We start from the raw sequence: 20,643 nt of genomic DNA, 5'->3' as shown, positions 1-20,643 counted from the left end.
GAAAACCAACTTACTATCTACTGATATTTATATAACTGAATTCACAAGCCATTTGATAAAATATATTATTAAATAATTTTTAATTAATAACATAATAAATTGTTTAAATATGTCATTTTATATTTTAAAGCTCTTTAAATTAAAGTAAACAATTTATATAATATTAATCTTAATTTCCAAGTATTGATAACTGATAACTGATAAGATAATTGATAACTGATAAAATAAGATATGTATTAAAGAAAATAATATGTACTAAAAAGCAAATAAAAAAGCGAGTAGAATATAAATTTAGTGCAAACAGATCATACGATCTGCATCATGCGATCAAACAGATCGTTACGATCATAGAAACATGTAATTTATATAGCATTATGCGATTATTGCAACAATCAAGTTTATATAGCATACGATCTTGCTATTAGAAATACAAAGTTGCCGAATCGTACAATGTTCACGATACATTGATATCAAATCAATGATATTCGTTTATACTAGTCCCAATATAGATTATCTACATTAAATTACTTTAATTTAAGTTAAATTTAAATTTATAATTTATCACGGTAAACGTAATATCGTAATTACACAATTCAAATTAATGAAAGGTACTAATTTGAAATTTTATTCACTGTTCTGCAAAATGGACAGTAACCATGTCGTAATAAAGCCAGTTCATAGTCATCCAAATGAAATAGCTAAAAAGAATGATAAAAAAATTATTACATTTCTTCTAATTATATGTTTTGCAATACTATTAATTTTTATTTGACAACATAAAATTTATTTGCAATAAATTTACCATAAATAATAAATATAATACCTTTAAACAAGATTTACAAAATGTAATTTGTAGATCAGGTAAAAGATTTTTGAAATATTTTGTTCTAAATGGCTTTGGCCATTTAACAATTAATACTGTACATGGATCCATACTTTTTAGAACATTTCTTCCTACAATTATAGTAGAAGAACTAGATTTTTCCTAAAATGAATAAATTTAAATCTATTTTATTTATATAACAATATGCATTTAAATAGATCATTAAATGTCAAAAATGTTATTCAACATTATCATATTATTAAGTTTATTAAATCTATCTGTAATTTGTAAAATTATATATTAATTACTATTATATTTGTGTATAGCAATACCTCGTATTTCATTAAACGTGCTGTAAAAAGATCTATTTCAGGTGTCATAGAAAATTGATCTGTGTTTGTAATATCATCAGACGATGATAATGACTCATTTATTAATTTTTCTGCTTCTTCATCAGAAATATTTTCTTCTAATTCAAATTCGACCAATGGTAAAATTTCTGCAATTTTTACAAAAATGTTACAATTTTTTTATAATTTATATCTACCAAAAATATTATAAAATTAGTAATGTAGTGTAATATATTTTAATATATTATTTTTAATATATGTTTTAAAAAGAATGGTTTAAATAGTTATAGATTATACTTAAAATATAAAAATTACATTTTATATGTTCAAGATTTATACATTTTTCACAAAAAAAAAGGAATTTGATTATTTTAATGAATATGAAAATTCATTAGAATTTTTTGAACATAGTACCTACCAAACATTACAAAAGAATATTGAAATTTTAGTCCGCACTGTACACATTGCCCCTGATTGTTTGAGGGTAATAAAGGATTAAACGTCGAACATTTATAGCAAAGTGGCAAAAGTTCTTCAGGATCTCTATAAGAAGAAGCTCGTGCATTTAAACTTGAAATTTCTAACTGGCTAAGTTGATTTGTCGGAATTTTTGTTTTTCGTAATTTTTCAAGTAATTGCATAATTAATTTATTAGCACCAAGAAAAGAAGCTTGTTTTAGTAATGTATATATTATGGTAAATTTTGAAACTCCTTCTACTTGTATATTTTCAGTTTTAGTTAAAAGAAATCGTGCAATATTGAAAAGAGCTTCTGGCATTAATGATGTAAACGGTTCTTCCTAAAAAAAAGAAAAAATATAATTGTGTAATTCTTCTTATTATTTTTCTACAATATCGTGACATATTATTAACGAATGACTTTTTAATTATTTATTTAAAATTTTTAATGTAATTATAAAGTATATGTGACATATTACAAATTACTTACGATGTATTTATGTATTTCGTGATATGCATAATAAATTTCAGCCTTTTCGTAATATTGGAAAAACATTGTTTTCAATTCATCCATGGTTCTATTAAGATTTAAACTAATTTGAGATAAAAGCCAATAAAAGTAAGAAGCATCGCGAAATCTCTTCTCACTAACTGCATTTTTAGCCAACATTATTAAAACCATTACAGATTCATCTGATTGTCCAGCGATCTGAAATGCTAAAAAACTGAATGAATGTTTTAATTTTTTTAAAAATTATATTATTATTTCACATAATTTAATACAAACAAATGATAAATTTTTTTTACATTTCAAACTGTCTTCGCATATTGCAATTAAATTTTATTCAAACAAATAAATTTTGGTAAAATTTCATTTACCTTTTTGTGCTTCAGAGAAATGGCCCGTTTCTGCCAACCATCTAGCATATGGTCCATATATTCTTGCTTTCAATTTGGGATTCCTTTCAGCTAATTCAAATGCTTCTGGCCAAGCTTGAGCTTCTACTAAAACATCTGCTACATCGGGATCATCTCCTAAGCGACTAAAAATTTCTGCTGCACCATGAGTTGCACCCAATTTTTTCAATTTTTTTGCAATTATAGTTAAATTATCTCTATCTGCCTTGTCGAGTTGTCTGCCAACTTTGATTAACATATCAATCCAACCATATTCAGCAATTATATTTATAGCGCGATCAACATCTCCTGCTGAGAGAAACATTTCTGCTGCAGCACGAGGTTCCCCAAGACTTTTGGCCCATTCTGCTCGTTTTCGAAGTAAAATTGTACGATCCTGAATATATATTATTGAAATAAAATTTTTACTTTTATTATTTCCAATTTTAATGTATCATTTTAACATATATCGTGCCCTGTGTAACTTTATAATCAATTATTACTATAATATAATGTAACATGACAATATCTTTTATAAAATTTGCATCTATATATATACTCCTTTCATCATTCATATTTTTATAAAATTAGAAAATAGTTTACATAGGAATTACATTACATTACAATGGAATTACATAAGACACTTTGTATAAAAATAATATAGAAACTTGAATAAATATTACTAAATAATTTCTTGACTAACCTGATTGTTGCCACTAACAATAAATTCTTGTGCAATGTCAAACATACGTAAATCAGAATACATAGCTAATGCATACTGCTGTAAACCAGCTTTTTGGAAAAGTTTTGCAGCATCTTTTAACTTTCCCATAGCAGCTGCAGCAGTGGCCATGCATGCTTCTCTTCCCCATTCTCCAGATTTAAGTTTTTCTTCCACTTCAGATAAAACTTCTATGTATTTCAAATTTTTTATTCTAGCAAAGGAAGAGTATGCAATATTTAATTCCAAATTTTCTAAAGCAGCTGTTCCCAGAGCAAACCAGTCAGAATCTGCTACTCCAAGACATGCTATGTTATAAGCATTAGAAAATAAACCAATATCAATATATTGGTACATAAATAACGATAAGGGTACCTATGTATAAATAATATTTTAATTATTAACATGTATATTATTATACGTTACATTTTAAATTATATATTATAAATTATGTTATGTTTTACATATTGCTATTTTCAAAATATAATATTTTGTACAAAATTTTCTTTCTTAATAACATATTCCAAAATAAAAATTTACCTCTAATGTGACAATAGAAGAACCGCTTAAACAATATATTTTTGATCCATTGTTAGCCATAACAAGCCCGGAAAATTTTTGTCTATATTCCGTAAAATTACCTACTTTAATTGTCAAATATTCTCCACTAGAAAAACACATTATATCTTCAAAACTATTATTAAATGCCACACTATTTACATTTGGAAATTCTTGGAGCTTCTCTTCTGTATATAAATCAAATACATGAAGAACTCCATGATCACTAACAACAGCAAGCTTTTCTTTCAATGAACTGATATCAAGACATCTTACTGAACCCTCAATTTTTATTAAATATGCTGGAAAAGGATTATCTAAATATATTTTCACTATGTAGCTAGTGTTTAAACCTATAAAAATAGGAAACAAGAATTATTAAATATTTTATTTACTTACCAAAAATTAATAAAAAATCATTTTCATGTAGATCATGTATATTAATATTAAAAAAATAATTAAATTGTATTAATAAGTAGCTTAGTTTTTGTGAAATAACTGATCTTCAATGAATTAATAATTTTCTTAAAACTAATAAACTAATTATATAAAATTAATTTATCTTTTATTAAATTTTAGTTTTTTTATTATGAACGTTTTTTTATTTAATTAGTTATATATTATAAAAGTATTTTATTTACTTTTACAAAAATTTTATCATACAAACCTATAATAAGGCACTCTTGTCCAATTGGTCCACCAACAACTTTTATATAAGTTACAAGTCCATCTAGTATCCATTCCCTTTCTATTGTACCATTAAATGATAGACTTTGTAATCGTCTTTCTGTACACAAAATTAAATTGTTCGTAGTAACAACAAGTAAATTACAATTTAATGCTTGATTTAATTTTTCATATATACGATAATGCATTCCATCATTAGAATTTGATGGTTCATAAATTATTACACGTTCTGATAACTGAACTGCTAATCTGTTTTTATACACAGCAATACGATGTATCTAAAAATAGAATAACAAATTTTATAATGTATTTTATTTACTAATATTTTCAGTGTATTATTTTAATTTAAAAATCAAAAAGCGAATTTATATCTAAAATTATATTTAATATCAAACTATTTTGTTTACTTACCAAATCTTTACACTTAATGCGAACTTTTTGATTAGTAATTAAATTTTGTATTATTACATCAGTCATATTTTCTCTATATGCATATCTATCTCCATATAATCCATGTATAACGTCCCAAGATAAATGTAAATATGTTATTGTACCATCTTGACAACCTAATGCCTATATAAAAAACACGAAACAGCTTTGAAAATAATTCTACAATTTATTAATTACAAGCATTGGAATATACAGTAAAATAAAAATAATTATAAAATTATAAATTCAAGAAGATAAGAACTATAAAATTAAAATTTGAATAAATTAAAAATTGAATAAAGAAAGAAAATCCTTAATTCGTACAACATGTGTAGAAGTTGGATGTACAGCACAACTCCAAACCCAAGAGGAAAATGTACCACCAATGTTCATTAATTGTATACCATCATATGTCATTAATATACATTGTTTGTTACTTCCAGAAACTAAAATATATTGACCGCCAGCAAAGTTACACATTTTAAGAGGGATAAAATTGAGCGATCTATCTTTTCCAAATGGTTTGCCTAAAATTGAATAAAACGATAGGATCCCGTTCCATTCTGCAATACAGAGAACATCTGTTGAATCTTCCCTACGGATAATATGAAAATTTATTACTAAAATTTGTTATTTGCTAATTCTTTATAAAAAATATTAATAATAATTCTTTTTACCATTGACGATTCCACAACAAACTCCAAATAGGCACACCATTTTGTCTCTCAATTCGTGTTTGTTCTTCTCCATTCTAGAATATTAAAATAAGTTTAATACAATTTGTGTAAAATTAAATTTTTAAAATGTTTTCAAAAATCATATGCAATAATTGATAATAGTAAATAATAAAATAATATTTAAAGAATAGAATAATATCGAATGTACATTTATATTAACAATACACAACATACAAAACTTTTTACATTATGTAAATTAATTTAAATTGTATTACATAAAAAGGACAAACTTTATTTCTAATCGACACATAGCCAGATGCTAAGCCAATCGCTAAATATTGTCCATCGCTTGTCCAAGCACAACAATTTACTCTTCCTCTTGATTTATGCTTTACTACTGCTTTCTGTTCTGGAGACCAAAATGCTATGTCTGACAAAGAACAACTTAAAAGTTGGTGTGATACTGGATTGAACTGCATAGCTTGAACAGCTTCATTATGTCTGAAACATATCACAAAAATATAATATACAGAAAGTACAACAGATGTAAATTCAGCATTCTAAAATATAAGAGAAACTAAAATATTTACAGAAACATTTAGCATTAAAAGTTAAAGTGAAAATCATAAAAAATAAAATTGTCAAGATTTATGTTTATGTTTATATAAATCTTTTTCTTATTTTAATGTACTGAATTCATATTTATTATTTTTCATATATAATACAACAATCTTATTGTATAAGAATTAATCATTAAATTATTCAAACACAATCTCATAATTGTGTTGTATTAAAAAATAGAAAATTTGGTTTTAAGTAACAAAATAAAAATAGCTTACGAATATTTAAGTATGCCCTCTAATCTTGATGTCCAAATAATAACACTTTTGTCAGCACTGCCTGATGCGAACTTTTTACCATCTCTTGCATAACATACACAATAAACTATATCCTTGTGTCCTACAAAGTATAAATAGAAATATAATTCATATTTTATTAAATTGGATCATTTATTTGGTTTTACAAGTTCTTTTACCTTTTAATGGTTGAATCAAAGTACCTTCGTTAGTTTCATAAACAAGAACTTGCTGTCCAGCAGCAATAACTAACTGAGTTCCATCCGGATTAAAACATAAATCATATATACTGCAAACATTGCAAAAATATTAATATAATAATAAGTAAAAAATAAGTACAAAATAATGTATAAAATAATATAATAATGTATAAAATAATACAATAAAGCATCTTTTTATGTTACGCAAAATTTTTATATCAAAAGATCAGTAATTAACAAATTATTAAGGGCATAAAATAAAAATTATTACTATCAATAAAGAGATTCTAATTTTTGTGAAAAAAAGATTCTTTGCTTATATATATATACTTATATGTTACAAAACAATAAATACATTTAAAGCGTAATGAATGATAAAAGTATAATTATTAATATTGTTTAAAACGATTGTTAATTTAAAAATATAACTACTATTTGTTATTTACAAGTATTTATAATAAACATTAAAAATTTTGAATTATTCCATATCCAAACATTACATTTACCATCGTTCGGATTTATCTTGAACCTTATCAACCCAAGTAGGAGAAGCTTTCATTGTTTCTTCTATTCATTCACATGTACACATATACATATGGAAAACTTAATTTTACAATAAAATTTTACACATTATTTCACTTTGTATAAAAGTTTGTTTTTATGGTTTCCACGGAAACAGTTAAAATGGCGGCATATATGAAAAATAGATTAAAACTTTAATTCGCGAAGGAGCAGCAATAGTTGTTTTTCATTGTGTAAAAAATTAATACAGATATTTTATAATCATATACATGCAAAATTGAACATAGTAGCAAAATTAAATTTATTCAGCATTCGAACATTTTAAAGATATAAACATCATATGTACACACACACACACACACACACACACACACATATATATATATCTTCTTTCAAAAAATTAATTATAAAGATATATACATACATTAGAAGGATAGAAAGAACATACCTTGTAATGAACACAAATCTTATGCTTTTAGTATGAATGTATTTGCTTCCAACATTTCAAAATGTATTTGCTTTTTCATATAAAATGATTCTTTAACCAATTAACATTTATATTAAGATAAAAACAATTAGACAGCTTTCATTCATTTTACATCATCAGCTTTACAATCCAAATAATTTTGACTACCTGGAATTGTTTTTTATATACATAATAATAATAATCATAATGACAATAATTTGACAATTATAACTTTATTACAAAAGGATTCAATTATACATATCAGAATTTTACAATATATTAGAACATAAAATATTCCAAAATAAAAACCAAATAGGAAACATTGTGGAAATTGTCACATTGTATAACCAATTTCCATAGATCATTGAATCCATAATACTGAAAACAAATGCTTGCTTTATAGCACGATATCCCCGAAACAAAATCAAGGGCAAAGAATCAGAAGAAAAATTCACGTATGTATAACACATTATGATTAAACTTGCAATCATAAATGGATGTAGAGAAACCCACCCAAAAGAAAGCATTCTGTGAAACCTGTAACATAATTTTGTTATAAATTTATTAATTGTAAATAATATTTCAATTTTTTTTAAATTCTATCTTTTTTTTAAATATAAAAGAATTGAAAAGCAATAATTTGTAATTAATCAAGTACAATATTTTAAATATTTTAATGTAGTAATTACTGTAGTAATTGTGTTTGAATCTAAAACGAATTTAATCTTCGAAGTATACTTACTTGGTGAAATTTTGTTTCGGCATGATTGGTAGAATAAATACATAAGGTACATAAATTACAGCAGCAAGAAGTGCTAAGGAAAAATTATGCATTGCTATACACATTAATACAGTGCCTAATTCCACTAATGCAATCACACAAATTAAAGCTGCATTTTTATATTTAATTTGTCTAAAAGTAATAAAAATTCATTTAAGTACAATTTGTAATAGTACGAGTTAATACATTAATACAAGTATTACCTTCTAGAATAAAATGGCCATATTAATGTTAAGATAGTTATTGCCACAAAACCAAAATATATTGAATCCTCTGTACGAAAATCCATTTTTTTACCAACATAAGTAAGTGCGAATGGGGATGTTGCAATCGCAACGCCACAAATATGAGCCCACAATATTTCTGATGTAATGACGCCAATATCAAATCCATTATCCTATAAAATACATTATAATTACATAATACTTCGTTATATTAAATTAATAATTTGTTATATTAATATTATTTATACATTAAGAGCGCAATCAAAGAAACAAACCTTTGATTGTTTAACAACAGTGTTTTTCTTATCTTCTGTAGAAGCAGATACTTGAAGTCTTTGCCACATAGAAAATGCTTTTACAAATATTCCACCAATAATTAAAGCTAAAGATCTTATGTAAAGTCCTAAAATATTTTTCCAGGAGTAATCATTTATATCTCATTACTAAATATATATGGACAAACTGTTTATGTATATAATTATATATTACAATGAACTTTATTTTTCAAATAAAGTTTGCAAATTCTTCGATGATTTTTTAATAACATATTTTTATTAGCAAGTATTCTTTCATTTCATTATATAATATTTTACTCACCAATAGAAATATAGGTATCTGTTGATGGAAGCAGATAAAAAAAATAAGATTGATGAAAACGTTCTAATAAATTATTTAACGATCGTACTATACTTTCCACAATACGACCAACTTGATAAAAATTTCCGTCAGAACTTTGTTGACCAGGTTTCTCAAAACCTTCTAAGGTAATTGCTTCAATACCAAATCTAATATTAATAAAATATGAGTTAATTATAAATCAAACCAATCAAATAAAATATATAATCTAGAACACTTTTCGTATGTATTATGCAGATTAACGCCATTAATTTTTGCAACATTGTGAACATTTTGAAAAGTATGCTGAATAGAAAACATGTTTCTAGATTTGTAAATGGTATCATATATATATATATATATGCATATGCCAAGATATTATAAACAACAAATTGACAATGATTCTTTCATAACTGTATTATAACTGTATACCTGTGGAAAAGTCCATGATTTCCTGTTGGAATTCCAGTAGCCTGACTTGTAATCATCATTAAAAGCGTATTAAAATGATACCACCAATTCTTAAACTTATTTTTATATTTAACATCGAAACGTCTTTGGAATGATTGTCGAATTCCTTCTTTAGCTATCATATTTTGTGCCAAGTTAAAAAGATCTAAATTAGGTAGTCGACCATTTAATCCTTCTATCTAGAAAACAAGAAAATTCTATATTATTCTAGACAGAACAATATTTTTCAGAATTTTAGACTTTTAAACATTAGAAATATCTTTTACTTATTTTCACAGTTCAAAATTTTAATTTTATTAGATGAAGAGTGTATAATTGTAATTAAATAAATTACTGAAAGATTTTTGTATATAAATTTATGTTAATGTTCAAATTTTACAAAAAAAAGAAGAACCTTTCACTATTTATTACTTGTTAGTAGTTAAACTCTAAAAATCTACTCTTAGTAATTAAATTCTAATTAGAATTGAACAAAAAGAAAAATTAGAATATACTTTAACATCAATAGATGCAATCTTCATTGAATGTAATTCCAAATTAATAGCAGTTTGAATGGAACCAGCACGACCAGGAAGATCTCCAGATATAAGTACACCTCCATTACCACTTGTAACTCCATGATATGCATCCAACCATGCTTGTATTCCTAATTGTTCATGTTCTGTTATTAAAAATATGATATCCTTTGCCCAATACTTCTGTTCTATAATATTAAAATAAAATTGTTTAATATATTACAAAAGATATAAAAATATAAACTAAATAAACTTCTACTTATTATTATATTCTCTTCTATGATTTTCTATGTGTAATACAAATATGATATTTTCTATTTATTGTACATAGAATGTTATCAAGATTATTTTTAAAATATTTAATTATATTTTATGCAAATACTTACTCCTACAAAATTTAGCAAATGCAAGAAGAAGAGCAATGGAAGGTGCAGTATCTAAATAAATACTGTGAATTGGTCTAAAAGGAACGCTAACGACAATTGCTTCTGTACTAGCTGCTCTTGGAGCTCTTATAATCCCATATATATTCTGGCCTATAAACTATAAAATATAATAACATTTATATTTGTATTAAACATTTGTATCTTAAATTTTCATATCTTCTAAAAACTTTTCTTCCTTTGATAATATGAAATTCACTTAATAAATAATTTTAAGAAATATCAGAAAAACCTCCTAATGAAAATAAAAGATATTTTTATTTACCTGTTGTTCTTGAAAAGGGTATATTAATGTGAAATTATGCGTAAAAACATCTAAATGAAGTTGATTTAATTTAGCAGCCAACCATGCATATGGCATCACATCAGGATATCGTTTCATTTCATTGATTAAGTGTGTATAATATTGTTTCGTTGTTTGTTCCAAGTTACTTTCTTTAGTAACTAATCCTGGCAATAAAGCATTCTCGGAAAAGTAGGTATCTATATGTTTAAAAAGTATATTTAAAATTTCTATATTACTACTAATATTAACTAAAAGTAACTGATTTAGTTACTTTTTTATATATACAAAGTATATCTGATTTTTATTTCAATTCTACATAATATTATGTTTAATTACTAACTTGTTAATTCTGCACTATACATCTTTATAAATTTAGTAAATGAAATAAAGTTCAGAATTATTTTAATAAGATATGTTAAAAAAAGAATTGTTACATTTATATTACAAATTGTTACATGTTACATTAATAAATAATGTTTTTCTTATTTTAATCAGAATTATTATGTATAGTTGATCAAACAGTATTATGTATAGTTGATCCATATACAAAATATTTGAACACCATAAAATAGATATACCATGTTAATGTATGCTGAACACACTATTGATAATAAACTAAAACTAGTTTTCTAAATTTTATTTCATTTCTATATGACTATAATTAACAAAAATAAACAGTATTTGTGATATTAATTACTTACTTTATCGATATAAAACATAACCTAATTTTGATTTATGCAATTTCTCTTATACTTACTATCGTTGAATATGGGTAGAGCAAGAAGTAATATCCAAACAATGCCACTGATATATAAGAAGAAACAGAGTGGCCGTTCCCATTTCAATAAAAATTTTATTATTTTTCCAGATCCTGCTCTAGGATCCGTCAACAATCCCATTGTCAATTCCTATTCTATTCGTTTGTGCTATATGTATTCATGGTAAACAATCACAATTTCCTTGATAAATCTAGCGAATTAATTGCGTTATCAAAAATTAATCATTTGATAATTCAAATGGCTGATGTTTATTAATAATAATAAACATCGAGTACATATCAAGTTACTGAAACACCCTATAGATTACAGATACTGAGGCGATTATCACTATTTGCTTCCTATCATCGCTCTTCGGCAACTACCACAGCGAAGACCGTTGATTAGTAATGTCTGTATAAGCAGAATTTAATGTATTGTACTGAAAGTTTCTTATTAGTATCTGAAAAACTAATAAAAGCCAAAATTTTATATTTCCTTCCCATCCTCTTCTCAAAATTTCATGTCGTATCGACGACAGAGGTCATTCAAAAGAATATCATAATAATTAGAATATCATAATAATTATGTAACTGATATTAGAGAAAATAAATTTCATATTAAACTACTTTTAAAAATGTTTAAACAATTTAACTATACTCAAAACTTTAAAATATTTAAAATTTTGCTCGAAATAATATTCACACGATATAGAATATACATTTATTATAAGAATGTGGAATGTAACAAATACATTTTTGTACCTTATAATTAGTATTTACAGTATGAAGGGAATTTTAAAATAAAATCCAAATATTTTCAAAACAATAAAAAATACTAAAATATATACAGGATGTTCGCCGATTTACCAGTCAGCGTTTTTTCCGTAAACGTTAAGTATGAGAAAAAAAGTGAAAGAGGAAAAAGTAATACTATTTTTTGCAAGCAACAAAATGATATTGTTTGCAAAAGTACTACTTTTTCTTCTTTCATTTTTTTTCTCATACTTATAGTTTATGACAAAAAGGCTGACTAATAAATTCACAAACATCCTGTATATAAAATATATTATATATACACATGTATACTTTTTTTATACATATCTAACTACGTTATTTTTTTAAAATACTAATCTTTGGTATCATTTTTTGTATTATGGAAAAAAATTGAACTAAGACAAGAATTCCATTAAAAATAATAGAAATATATATAATACTGAAAAATGTTTGATATATATATATGTATATATTATCCATATTTCACATGCACACACATAATAGTTCCTAAAATCTTCTGCAAACAAAGAACACATTGCTACAGATCATTAGGTTCTGATGTTATTAGTGGGAAGTTCTGTGTATCTATAAGTAAATCTTCATTTATATTTGCTTTTTCTTCAGGTTCAAATTCATCCACATCTTCTCCATCAGTTATTACTTGAGGACCAGTAGATTTATATTGAAATGCAGAATGTGATAAATCAACTTCAACAGGAAATAACGTGACAGAAGATAATAAATCTCGGGTGCTAGAATAATATTTCGCTAAACCAGCTGCGAATTTCTGCAATTGCCATACAACATCTTGGACATGTTTATTGTCTAATAATTCTAGTTTTACAAGTACGTCCGATCTAAGTTTTGCAAATCTTGCACGAGCTTCTTGTCGACATCTTAAGACCAGACGATATTCATAATTTCCTGTTTCTACTCGATAAAGAGGTTCTTGTAATGATACATAACTTTGTTCTTCATCATCTAATTCTCTCACTTTCAAACAATAAGAAAGATATTCAAATTTTGCATCGGCATATTTGCTTATGGTTAATCGAGTATCTGGAATAGCTTTGTGAAGATATGTGCCTAAATCATTCAATATAGGTTTTAAATTTTTTAATGTCATTATTCCATATTTTTCCATTTGCCTATGTTGTTCGCCAAATTGTCTGAATGCTTCACTAGCCCGTGGTTGTGGTTCTTTTACTCCTATCGCAGCGAAGGCATCTCCAAATACTAAAACATGCAATATATTTGAAATAACGGAAAATATTAATATATTAATTAAAGTTTTATAAAAATACCTTTGTACACTTGTATTAAGTCAAAAAAAGCATGTAAAGTAGCTTTAGCATGAGAAACTAAACCTCTATATAAATTTTCTGTGCGCTGTAATGTCATTAATCGTTGCACAAGTGCATCATTACAAAGAATAGCACGTGATAATCCAAGTGCATCTGCTGTTGCACTTCCCATTCCTTCAATTAACCTATGTTTCACCTGAAATTAAACTTAAGTATTAGAATCGTATAATCATTTGTTAATAGTAATAAATACCTTATTTTTAAATAATAAATACCTTTTTTAAAGCTATATCAAGAGTACGACCTTGTTTGGGATCAGCATGTAATTTGTTATAATTAATACTGACTTGAGAATTTGAAGATTGTATCATTTTTGCAACTTCTATTTTTGTTTTTCCTCTAGCTGATACTCCATTTATTGCTACAACTTCATCTCCTGATTGTAAAGTACCATCTATTGCTGCAGGTGTATTATCAAAAATTTGTACAATGTACAGACAAGGACATAGTGGTGCTCCACCTCCAATACTTATGCCTATAAGATTATTGCTATCTTTTTGTATCACAACATTGCCAGAAGTTATGGTCATACCCCTGCATAAATTAATAAAACAAAATAATGTGTTAATATATTTGTATAATATTTATTTCAATTATATTTTATTTCCACATTTATATTCATAAAATAAATAACAAATATATTTATTACAATAGCAACAATAATAAATTAGTAATATATTTTATAAATAATTATATAATAATATAAATACACAGTATACTATACATTTATATAAAACTATTTACAAATATTATTATTTATTATATACATATAACAAATCCCAGCGATACAAGAAAGGGATGGTTCTACATAAAAAAAAATAAATCGAAAATAAAGAATAAAATTTTTTTGTAAAACGTTTTGTTTTTGAGAAGACTGAATTTGAAAATTTATCGAGCATACTGGAATTTGTCCAATTCTAAATGCAACAAGAAAGAATAATTAACAGGAAATACAAGAATAAGTAAAAAACGTGCAAAAATAAACAACATAGAATAAAATTTTTCATTTAATTTTATTTTTATAAAAATAAACTTTGAATGTATTTCGCTAAAAATTACGCTTGGTACATGTGTACTTGTATTTTATTCTACATTTTTGGCTTATTTTTCAACTTATTTTAGGATAAAATTCTACTAATCATTCATTTCTGCCAGGTTCAGAATTAGCCAAACTCAAGTATACTTGATAAATTGTTAAATTTAATTTTCTCAAGAACTAAACCTTATATGAAATTTTATTCTTCTTTTTCGACTTTTTTTTTAATGTAGAATCATCCACTTCCCAATTTTACTATCGATGCTGGGACACCCTGTATAATAAATTATATTACTATAATATATAATATATATATTTAGCATTCAAAACTGTGCATAGTACTAGATATAAAATAATTTTAAAAGCTTATACTGATAACATATTATAAAATAAAGCTAAGTAAATAAGAAATAATAAAACAATTCAAACACAAATTTACGTTGAATTATCATTTAAAAAATCCTTACCTGAATATTTTGATAATAATTAAATGTTTAAAAATATTATACTAAAAGGTATTGAATTTCTATAAAACACTATAAACAAATTAATATTAAAATATAACTTTAACAGTAAGCACATGATTATGAAAACTTACGTATTATTAGGTAGATGATGAAGAGACTGGTCTTGATTGACCAGTTCTACATCTGGTCTACATTTTGCAATGATTTCAAAATAAATAGAAAATATATATTCTTTAACATTTCTTGATATATATAGTAAAGAAAATATTAATATAAAGTACTTTAATGAAAGACAAAATAGTGAAACATAAACATGCATACATGCGATCTTCCATTGTAGTAAATTGATGCAATTGCACATTAGCTGATGGCACGGTGGTCAATGAAACAAAGTCGTCTTTACATTCCTCGACATTGTTTGTCGAAATAAAAATACTTGTAGAAGATTCTGTTTGATCCACTAGACTATTCCACCGCACCGTAGCATACAAACATGCATATTGCAAGAAAAAAGAAGCGTATTTAAATTGAAACATAACACATATTGGTAAATGAATAATTAATTGTATGAAACCAACATTTTATCTTCTTCAAAGAAGAAATCATCACAATCCATGCTTGTAATCTGTAATATTAATAAAGATTAAATTGATGTTTAACATTTTGATTTTATAGATCTCTTAATGTAGATTAATATTAGTAACACAAATGTAATGTTAGTAGATAAATAAAATAATTTAGTTTACTAAGTTTAATTTATAATAAGTTATAGTGCAATAAATACATAAAAATTCTAATACCTTTATAAACTATTTATACGAGAGAAACAAGCCAATATGACACATGTAAACTTTACTTTCTAATTCTATGGAATATAAATATGGTGATCGATTTTTTTGTTACTGTGTGTTTTCATGTACACGCATTTACGGAAAAATTCGAATAATTGAAAATAAATTAAATTAATCTTCAACACAGACACAAATACTCTATTCAAATTTCTTTTTCTCTGCAGATAATTGCCCAAGCCTCAATAATTACTGAAAAACAAATATAAAACACATATGTATACATTTTCTTATTGGTTACTTTACATGTGATTTTATTGGTACTGATAAATCTTTTAGTGACTATAAATACACATATTTATCAAATTATGTAACATAATTTGTGTGTATTTTTTATTTTATAGATTATACATTTTTGCAAAATACATAATAAACATATAATATTAATATGAATAATACATACAATACTAATATGAATAATACATGTTAGTATACATGATAATACACATAATATAATACTAATGTGGATAATATATTTTCTTGTTATTTTCAGTCATTTTCAAGTTATTTTCATTGGACATTTTGTTTAAAATTTAGATTTTTGAAAGAGAGAGAGAGAGAGAGAGAGAGAGAGAGAGAGAGAGAGAGAGAGAGAGAGAGAGAGAGATTATTAGCATTTATATTTCGCATGTTGGCAATATGAAATTTCTTATTTCTGATGTCCTTTATTTAATGCCAACGTTACGCTAATGTTCCACGTTGTAGGATTGACGATTGCGTTGCTGTCCTTCCACGTCGCAACTAGCGATGGTAGCCGGTCGTGTTGTTCCGAGGCAGTGTAGTCGAGTGGTGATTTAAAGTGAGTGTTCAGAAAGTGGGATAAACTGCTTTTTCATAACAGAAAAGTTAGATTTAAGGCAACGCAACGAAATGAAGAAGTTTAGCGTTTTTTTATTATTTTTTATTTCCACGATTACTTTCACAGTAAACAGAGGTAATACATAATAAAGAATGTTAACCAATATTCGTTTAACACCTTACGATTTACATTTGTGTCGCGTATATATTGTTAATGCAGAAAAACTGTAGTCATTTCTTTTTCAGCATTTCAATATGTTGTGTACAGAGTATTTTATGTTAAAAAAAAAAAAAAATTCAACCTCACTTAATGAATTTTATATAATGAATTAAAATCATATTGTTCGAATTAGTTGTCAATTATACATGTAGCTGTAATTTATGTGTAAATAATTATTTTGCATTTTTGATTTCTGTTGCAGTTTATGCTCAGGAAGATGAAAATATAGATGATATTGTGGATATTGAAGGGGAAGATAATTCTGTAATAACAGATGAAGAATCAGAAGATGAAACAGCCACTGTTTCATCTGATGCTGATACAACTATATTGTTTACTAAACCAGTTTATAATAGATTATCAACATTAGGTATGTATTGTATTAATTTTGTCAAACTATATTGAGTTTTATATATATATATGAAATTAAGATTTATTTATTTATTTTTTCAGAATTACCAGCTGGAAATTTAGTTGAATTTCTTGTTGGTTTCACCAATAAAGGTGAATCTGACTTTATTCTTGAGTCTTTGGATGCCTCTTTCCGCTATGCTATGGACTTTAACTTTTATATTCAAAATTTCTCGACCGTTACATATAATAAAATTGTAAAACCAAAACATGAAGCAACATTGGCATATTCGTTTATTCCATCTGAAAATCTTGCCGGAAGACCTTTTGGTTTTAATATCAATTTAAATTATAAGGATGCTGTACGTAATATATTTAATATTTAATTTCAAAGGTATTGTAAAAAATTGATAGGTTTTCATGATTTTACAGAATGGTATTAGCTTCAATGAAGCTGTTTACAATGAAACTGTACAAATAATAGAATTGGATGATGGTCTTGATGGAGAAACAATTTTCTTATATGTATTTCTGGCAGCATGTGTGATATTGACACTAGTAGGAGGACAACAACTCCTTTCATCTCTTGGTCGTAAATCTCGATCTTCTAATACTCGCAAAACACCTGTTGAAATGGGTACATCCAACCCTAACAATGTAGATTACGACTGGTTGCCAAAAGAGACATTAAATAGAATTAGTAAGTGTTAAATACTTTGTTTAATTTAAATAAAATGTAAAATGATATTTTATATAATAATCTTTGTTGCAGATAAGTCTCCTAGAACTCCAAGACAAAGTCCTAGGCAACGAAAGTTTAAGAGAACTGATGATTAAGTTATGTTAATATACGTGTGCGTGATTGTCGTGTGTAAATAGGAAGTATGATTTTACATTTATATATTGTAATAATTCTTTTGCAACACATTCTCACATTTTCCAACCCGTGATATATTAAACTAAAAACTGTGTCTCATTCTTATTGTGCATTTAAAATATTGAAAACAAATGTTTTACATTACATTTCATAATGGAACATTTTAAAATAAATTTTATAATTTATTTTTGGTGTTGTATAAATATTGTTAAAGAGCAAAAGACAACAAAATATGAATCCTTCATATTAAATAGTATTAAAAATTTTTCATACATTATTAGTATAAACTATATGAATGTATGTACATTTTATAACCACTGTCAATTTTGTTATTGATTAATATTTCTAAATTGCTGTTACGCCAATAAAACAGTTTTGTATAAATTGCTTTCATATTCTTTGTGATACAAAAACTTTATAACAGTAATGTAACTACTAAGGAAGTTTTAATAAAGTTGTATTTTAATTTAATATATAACTTAATTTTCAGTTTAAACATAAATATAGAGACAATTATATAGATATTTATTTTAATACAACTGTATACAATCAACATTATTATATAAAAAAACTTAATATAAATTTCAAAAACGTTTATTTTTCTATCTCTAATTTCACGAAATATCATTGTGTTGTATGTATAATTGATGTGTATACGGTGTAAAAATACGAAAAATTAAAAAAAATTTTTTTTTACGTTATTTCTTGTTCTATATCACATGCTCACGATATTTTAGTCTCTTTTTTATACTTTTTCTATCCTTTCAAGATACAATTATAAAAATTTAAACTGAAGCACTGAGTCTGTTGTTATACGTTCTAACCTAATCTACATGGTGTCGTTTAGTCACTAAATAATCCCACGTCATACATTGTCATACTGAGTTGTACTTACGTGCAGAATCGGGTGTCGCATCAATTATACTGTTAACGCAAAAGTTGCAAAAAAATGTCGGACGTGAGAAACTGGTTTAATTCTTTGCCAATTTTTACAAGATACTGGTTGTTATGTACAATAGTTTGTACATTAGTCGGAAGATTTGGATTGGTAAGCCCGACCTCGCTAATACTTATAAACGATCGGTTCATAAACAACTTCGAAATTTGGAGAGCAGCGACCAGCGTTTTCTTCTATCCTCTCAATCCTGGCACAGGATTTCATTTCATGATTAATTGTTATTTCCTATATAATTATTCACTGAGGTTAGAACGTGGGGAATATGACGGCCGACCAGCAGATTATTGCTTCTTACTTCTATTCAACTGGATATGCTGCGTTATCATAGGACTTATCGGTGAATTCCATTTTCTTATGGATCCTATGGTACTCAGCATATTGTACATTTGGTGTCAATTAAATAAAGATGCCATTGTTAATTTCTGGTTTGGTAAGTATCCAAAGTATTACAAATACAAAATTACAAATTTTCAATTTTTTTTTAACATTGTAATATATCTTTAAGAATATAATCGTTCTAATAGTTATTATATGCTTTTTTTTTAACTAACAGGTACACAATTTAAGGCAGTATATTTACCATGGGTATTATTTGCATTTAATCTCATTATCTCTGGAGGTGGCATGATGGAACTGTTTGGTATCTTAGTAGGACATCTTTATGTATTTTTGAAATTTAAATATCCCCAGGAACTTGGTGGACCTGAATTTTTGAATACTCCAAAGATCCTTGAATCTTATTTTCCATCGCATAGAGGTAATATCAGGTGGTTCGGAGCTGTTCCTACGCAAAGAACGCAGACACAAACTAGAAATACATTTGGCGGTCATAATTGGGGACGAGGATATGTTTTAGGGGAATGAATTGTTAATCCTATTATAAGAAAACAAATTTTTTGATATTAAAGTCTTTTTCATTGTTGTTTTGATGTAATTAGTCTTGTTGAAACATATAAAATAAAACATAAATAATTATGATTTTCCAATATGTTATGAAAAAATTTATCAATAATAAATGCGCTTAATACGCCGACTATAGTATATATTTGAATTGTCTTGAATTGTCATTATCTGGATAATAGTTAAAATTCTGTTCAATTGTCCAAACACTTACATTTTATAACTTTTTGATGAAATGGTTAAAAAACTTTTAAATTATAATTTTCTTAGTGATGTAATTAGCAAATAAGTTAATAATAAATACATGGACAT

General features: G+C 25.7%; 5 protein-coding genes across 13 annotated transcripts; 2 read left to right on the top strand and 3 right to left on the bottom strand.

Moving 5' to 3' along the window:
• Positions 1 to 123: 123 nt before the first annotated feature.
• LOC122530788 (intraflagellar transport protein 122 homolog) lies at positions 124 to 7,356 on the bottom strand. The gene is made up of 16 exons (XM_043658091.1): positions 7,165 to 7,356; positions 6,638 to 6,747; positions 6,441 to 6,561; positions 5,892 to 6,102; positions 5,602 to 5,675; positions 5,249 to 5,519; positions 4,907 to 5,068; positions 4,476 to 4,773; positions 3,791 to 4,161; positions 3,233 to 3,625; positions 2,512 to 2,926; positions 2,123 to 2,349; positions 1,592 to 1,973; positions 1,156 to 1,322; positions 824 to 985; positions 124 to 698 (listed from the first exon to the last, which is right to left on the bottom strand). The coding sequence occupies exons 1-16, from the start codon at positions 7,215 to 7,217 to the stop codon at positions 612 to 614; spliced, it is 3,504 nt and encodes a 1,167-aa protein (XP_043514026.1). The 5' UTR covers positions 7,218 to 7,356; the 3' UTR covers positions 124 to 611.
• Positions 7,357 to 7,892: 536 nt separating this feature from the next.
• LOC122530831 (glycosylphosphatidylinositol anchor attachment 1 protein) lies at positions 7,893 to 12,267 on the bottom strand. Of its 2 annotated transcripts, none has more exons than XM_043658167.1 (10): positions 11,739 to 12,267; positions 10,961 to 11,178; positions 10,639 to 10,795; positions 10,232 to 10,440; positions 9,699 to 9,916; positions 9,249 to 9,436; positions 8,927 to 9,054; positions 8,631 to 8,824; positions 8,389 to 8,559; positions 7,893 to 8,183 (listed from the first exon to the last, which is right to left on the bottom strand). In XM_043658167.1, the coding sequence occupies exons 1-10, from the start codon at positions 11,878 to 11,880 to the stop codon at positions 7,916 to 7,918; spliced, it is 1,893 nt and encodes a 630-aa protein (XP_043514102.1). In that variant the 5' UTR covers positions 11,881 to 12,267; the 3' UTR covers positions 7,893 to 7,915. The 2 variants fall into 2 exon arrangements, with proteins under 2 accessions (XP_043514102.1, XP_043514109.1); XM_043658174.1 differs by lacking the exon at positions 11,739 to 12,267 and adding an exon at positions 11,683 to 11,704.
• A 677-nt stretch (positions 12,268 to 12,944) lies between these two features.
• Positions 12,945 to 16,492, bottom strand: LOC122530891 (PRKCA-binding protein). 8 transcript variants are annotated; one of them, XM_043658290.1, is made up of 7 exons: positions 16,180 to 16,492; positions 15,958 to 16,004; positions 15,701 to 15,844; positions 15,511 to 15,567; positions 14,092 to 14,410; positions 13,817 to 14,012; positions 12,945 to 13,748 (listed from the first exon to the last, which is right to left on the bottom strand). In XM_043658290.1, exons 2-7 carry the CDS (start codon positions 15,993 to 15,995, stop codon positions 13,051 to 13,053), a joined length of 1,452 nt encoding a protein of 483 aa, XP_043514225.1. In that variant the 5' UTR covers positions 15,996 to 16,004; positions 16,180 to 16,492; the 3' UTR covers positions 12,945 to 13,050. The 8 variants fall into 8 exon arrangements, with proteins under 8 accessions (XP_043514225.1, XP_043514234.1, XP_043514208.1 ...); XM_043658299.1 differs by having other exon boundaries at positions 15,958 to 16,009; positions 16,183 to 16,492; XM_043658273.1 differs by having other exon boundaries at positions 15,701 to 16,004.
• Positions 16,493 to 16,896: 404 nt separating this feature from the next.
• Positions 16,897 to 18,857, top strand: LOC122531004 (translocon-associated protein subunit alpha). Its single transcript, XM_043658524.1, has 5 exons — positions 16,897 to 17,161; positions 17,448 to 17,615; positions 17,699 to 17,958; positions 18,029 to 18,296; positions 18,369 to 18,857. The coding sequence occupies exons 1-5, from the start codon at positions 17,098 to 17,100 to the stop codon at positions 18,431 to 18,433; spliced, it is 825 nt and encodes a 274-aa protein (XP_043514459.1). The 5' UTR covers positions 16,897 to 17,097; the 3' UTR covers positions 18,434 to 18,857.
• Positions 18,858 to 19,258: 401 nt separating this feature from the next.
• On the top strand, positions 19,259 to 20,360 carry LOC122531010 (derlin-1). Its single transcript, XM_043658535.1, has 2 exons — positions 19,259 to 19,861; positions 19,985 to 20,360. Exons 1-2 carry the CDS (start codon positions 19,423 to 19,425, stop codon positions 20,293 to 20,295), a joined length of 750 nt encoding a protein of 249 aa, XP_043514470.1. The 5' UTR covers positions 19,259 to 19,422; the 3' UTR covers positions 20,296 to 20,360.
• Positions 20,361 to 20,643: the final 283 nt, after the last annotated feature.

This window comes from Frieseomelitta varia, unplaced genomic scaffold (assembly GCF_011392965.1).
Source record: "Frieseomelitta varia isolate USP_RPSP 00005682 unplaced genomic scaffold, Fvar_1.2 scaffold_135, whole genome shotgun sequence".
Classification (NCBI taxonomy): Eukaryota; Metazoa; Arthropoda; class Insecta; order Hymenoptera; family Apidae; genus Frieseomelitta; species Frieseomelitta varia.
Note: the sequence above shows the minus strand (reverse complement) of the source record. Positions and strands in the feature narration are given on the sequence as shown.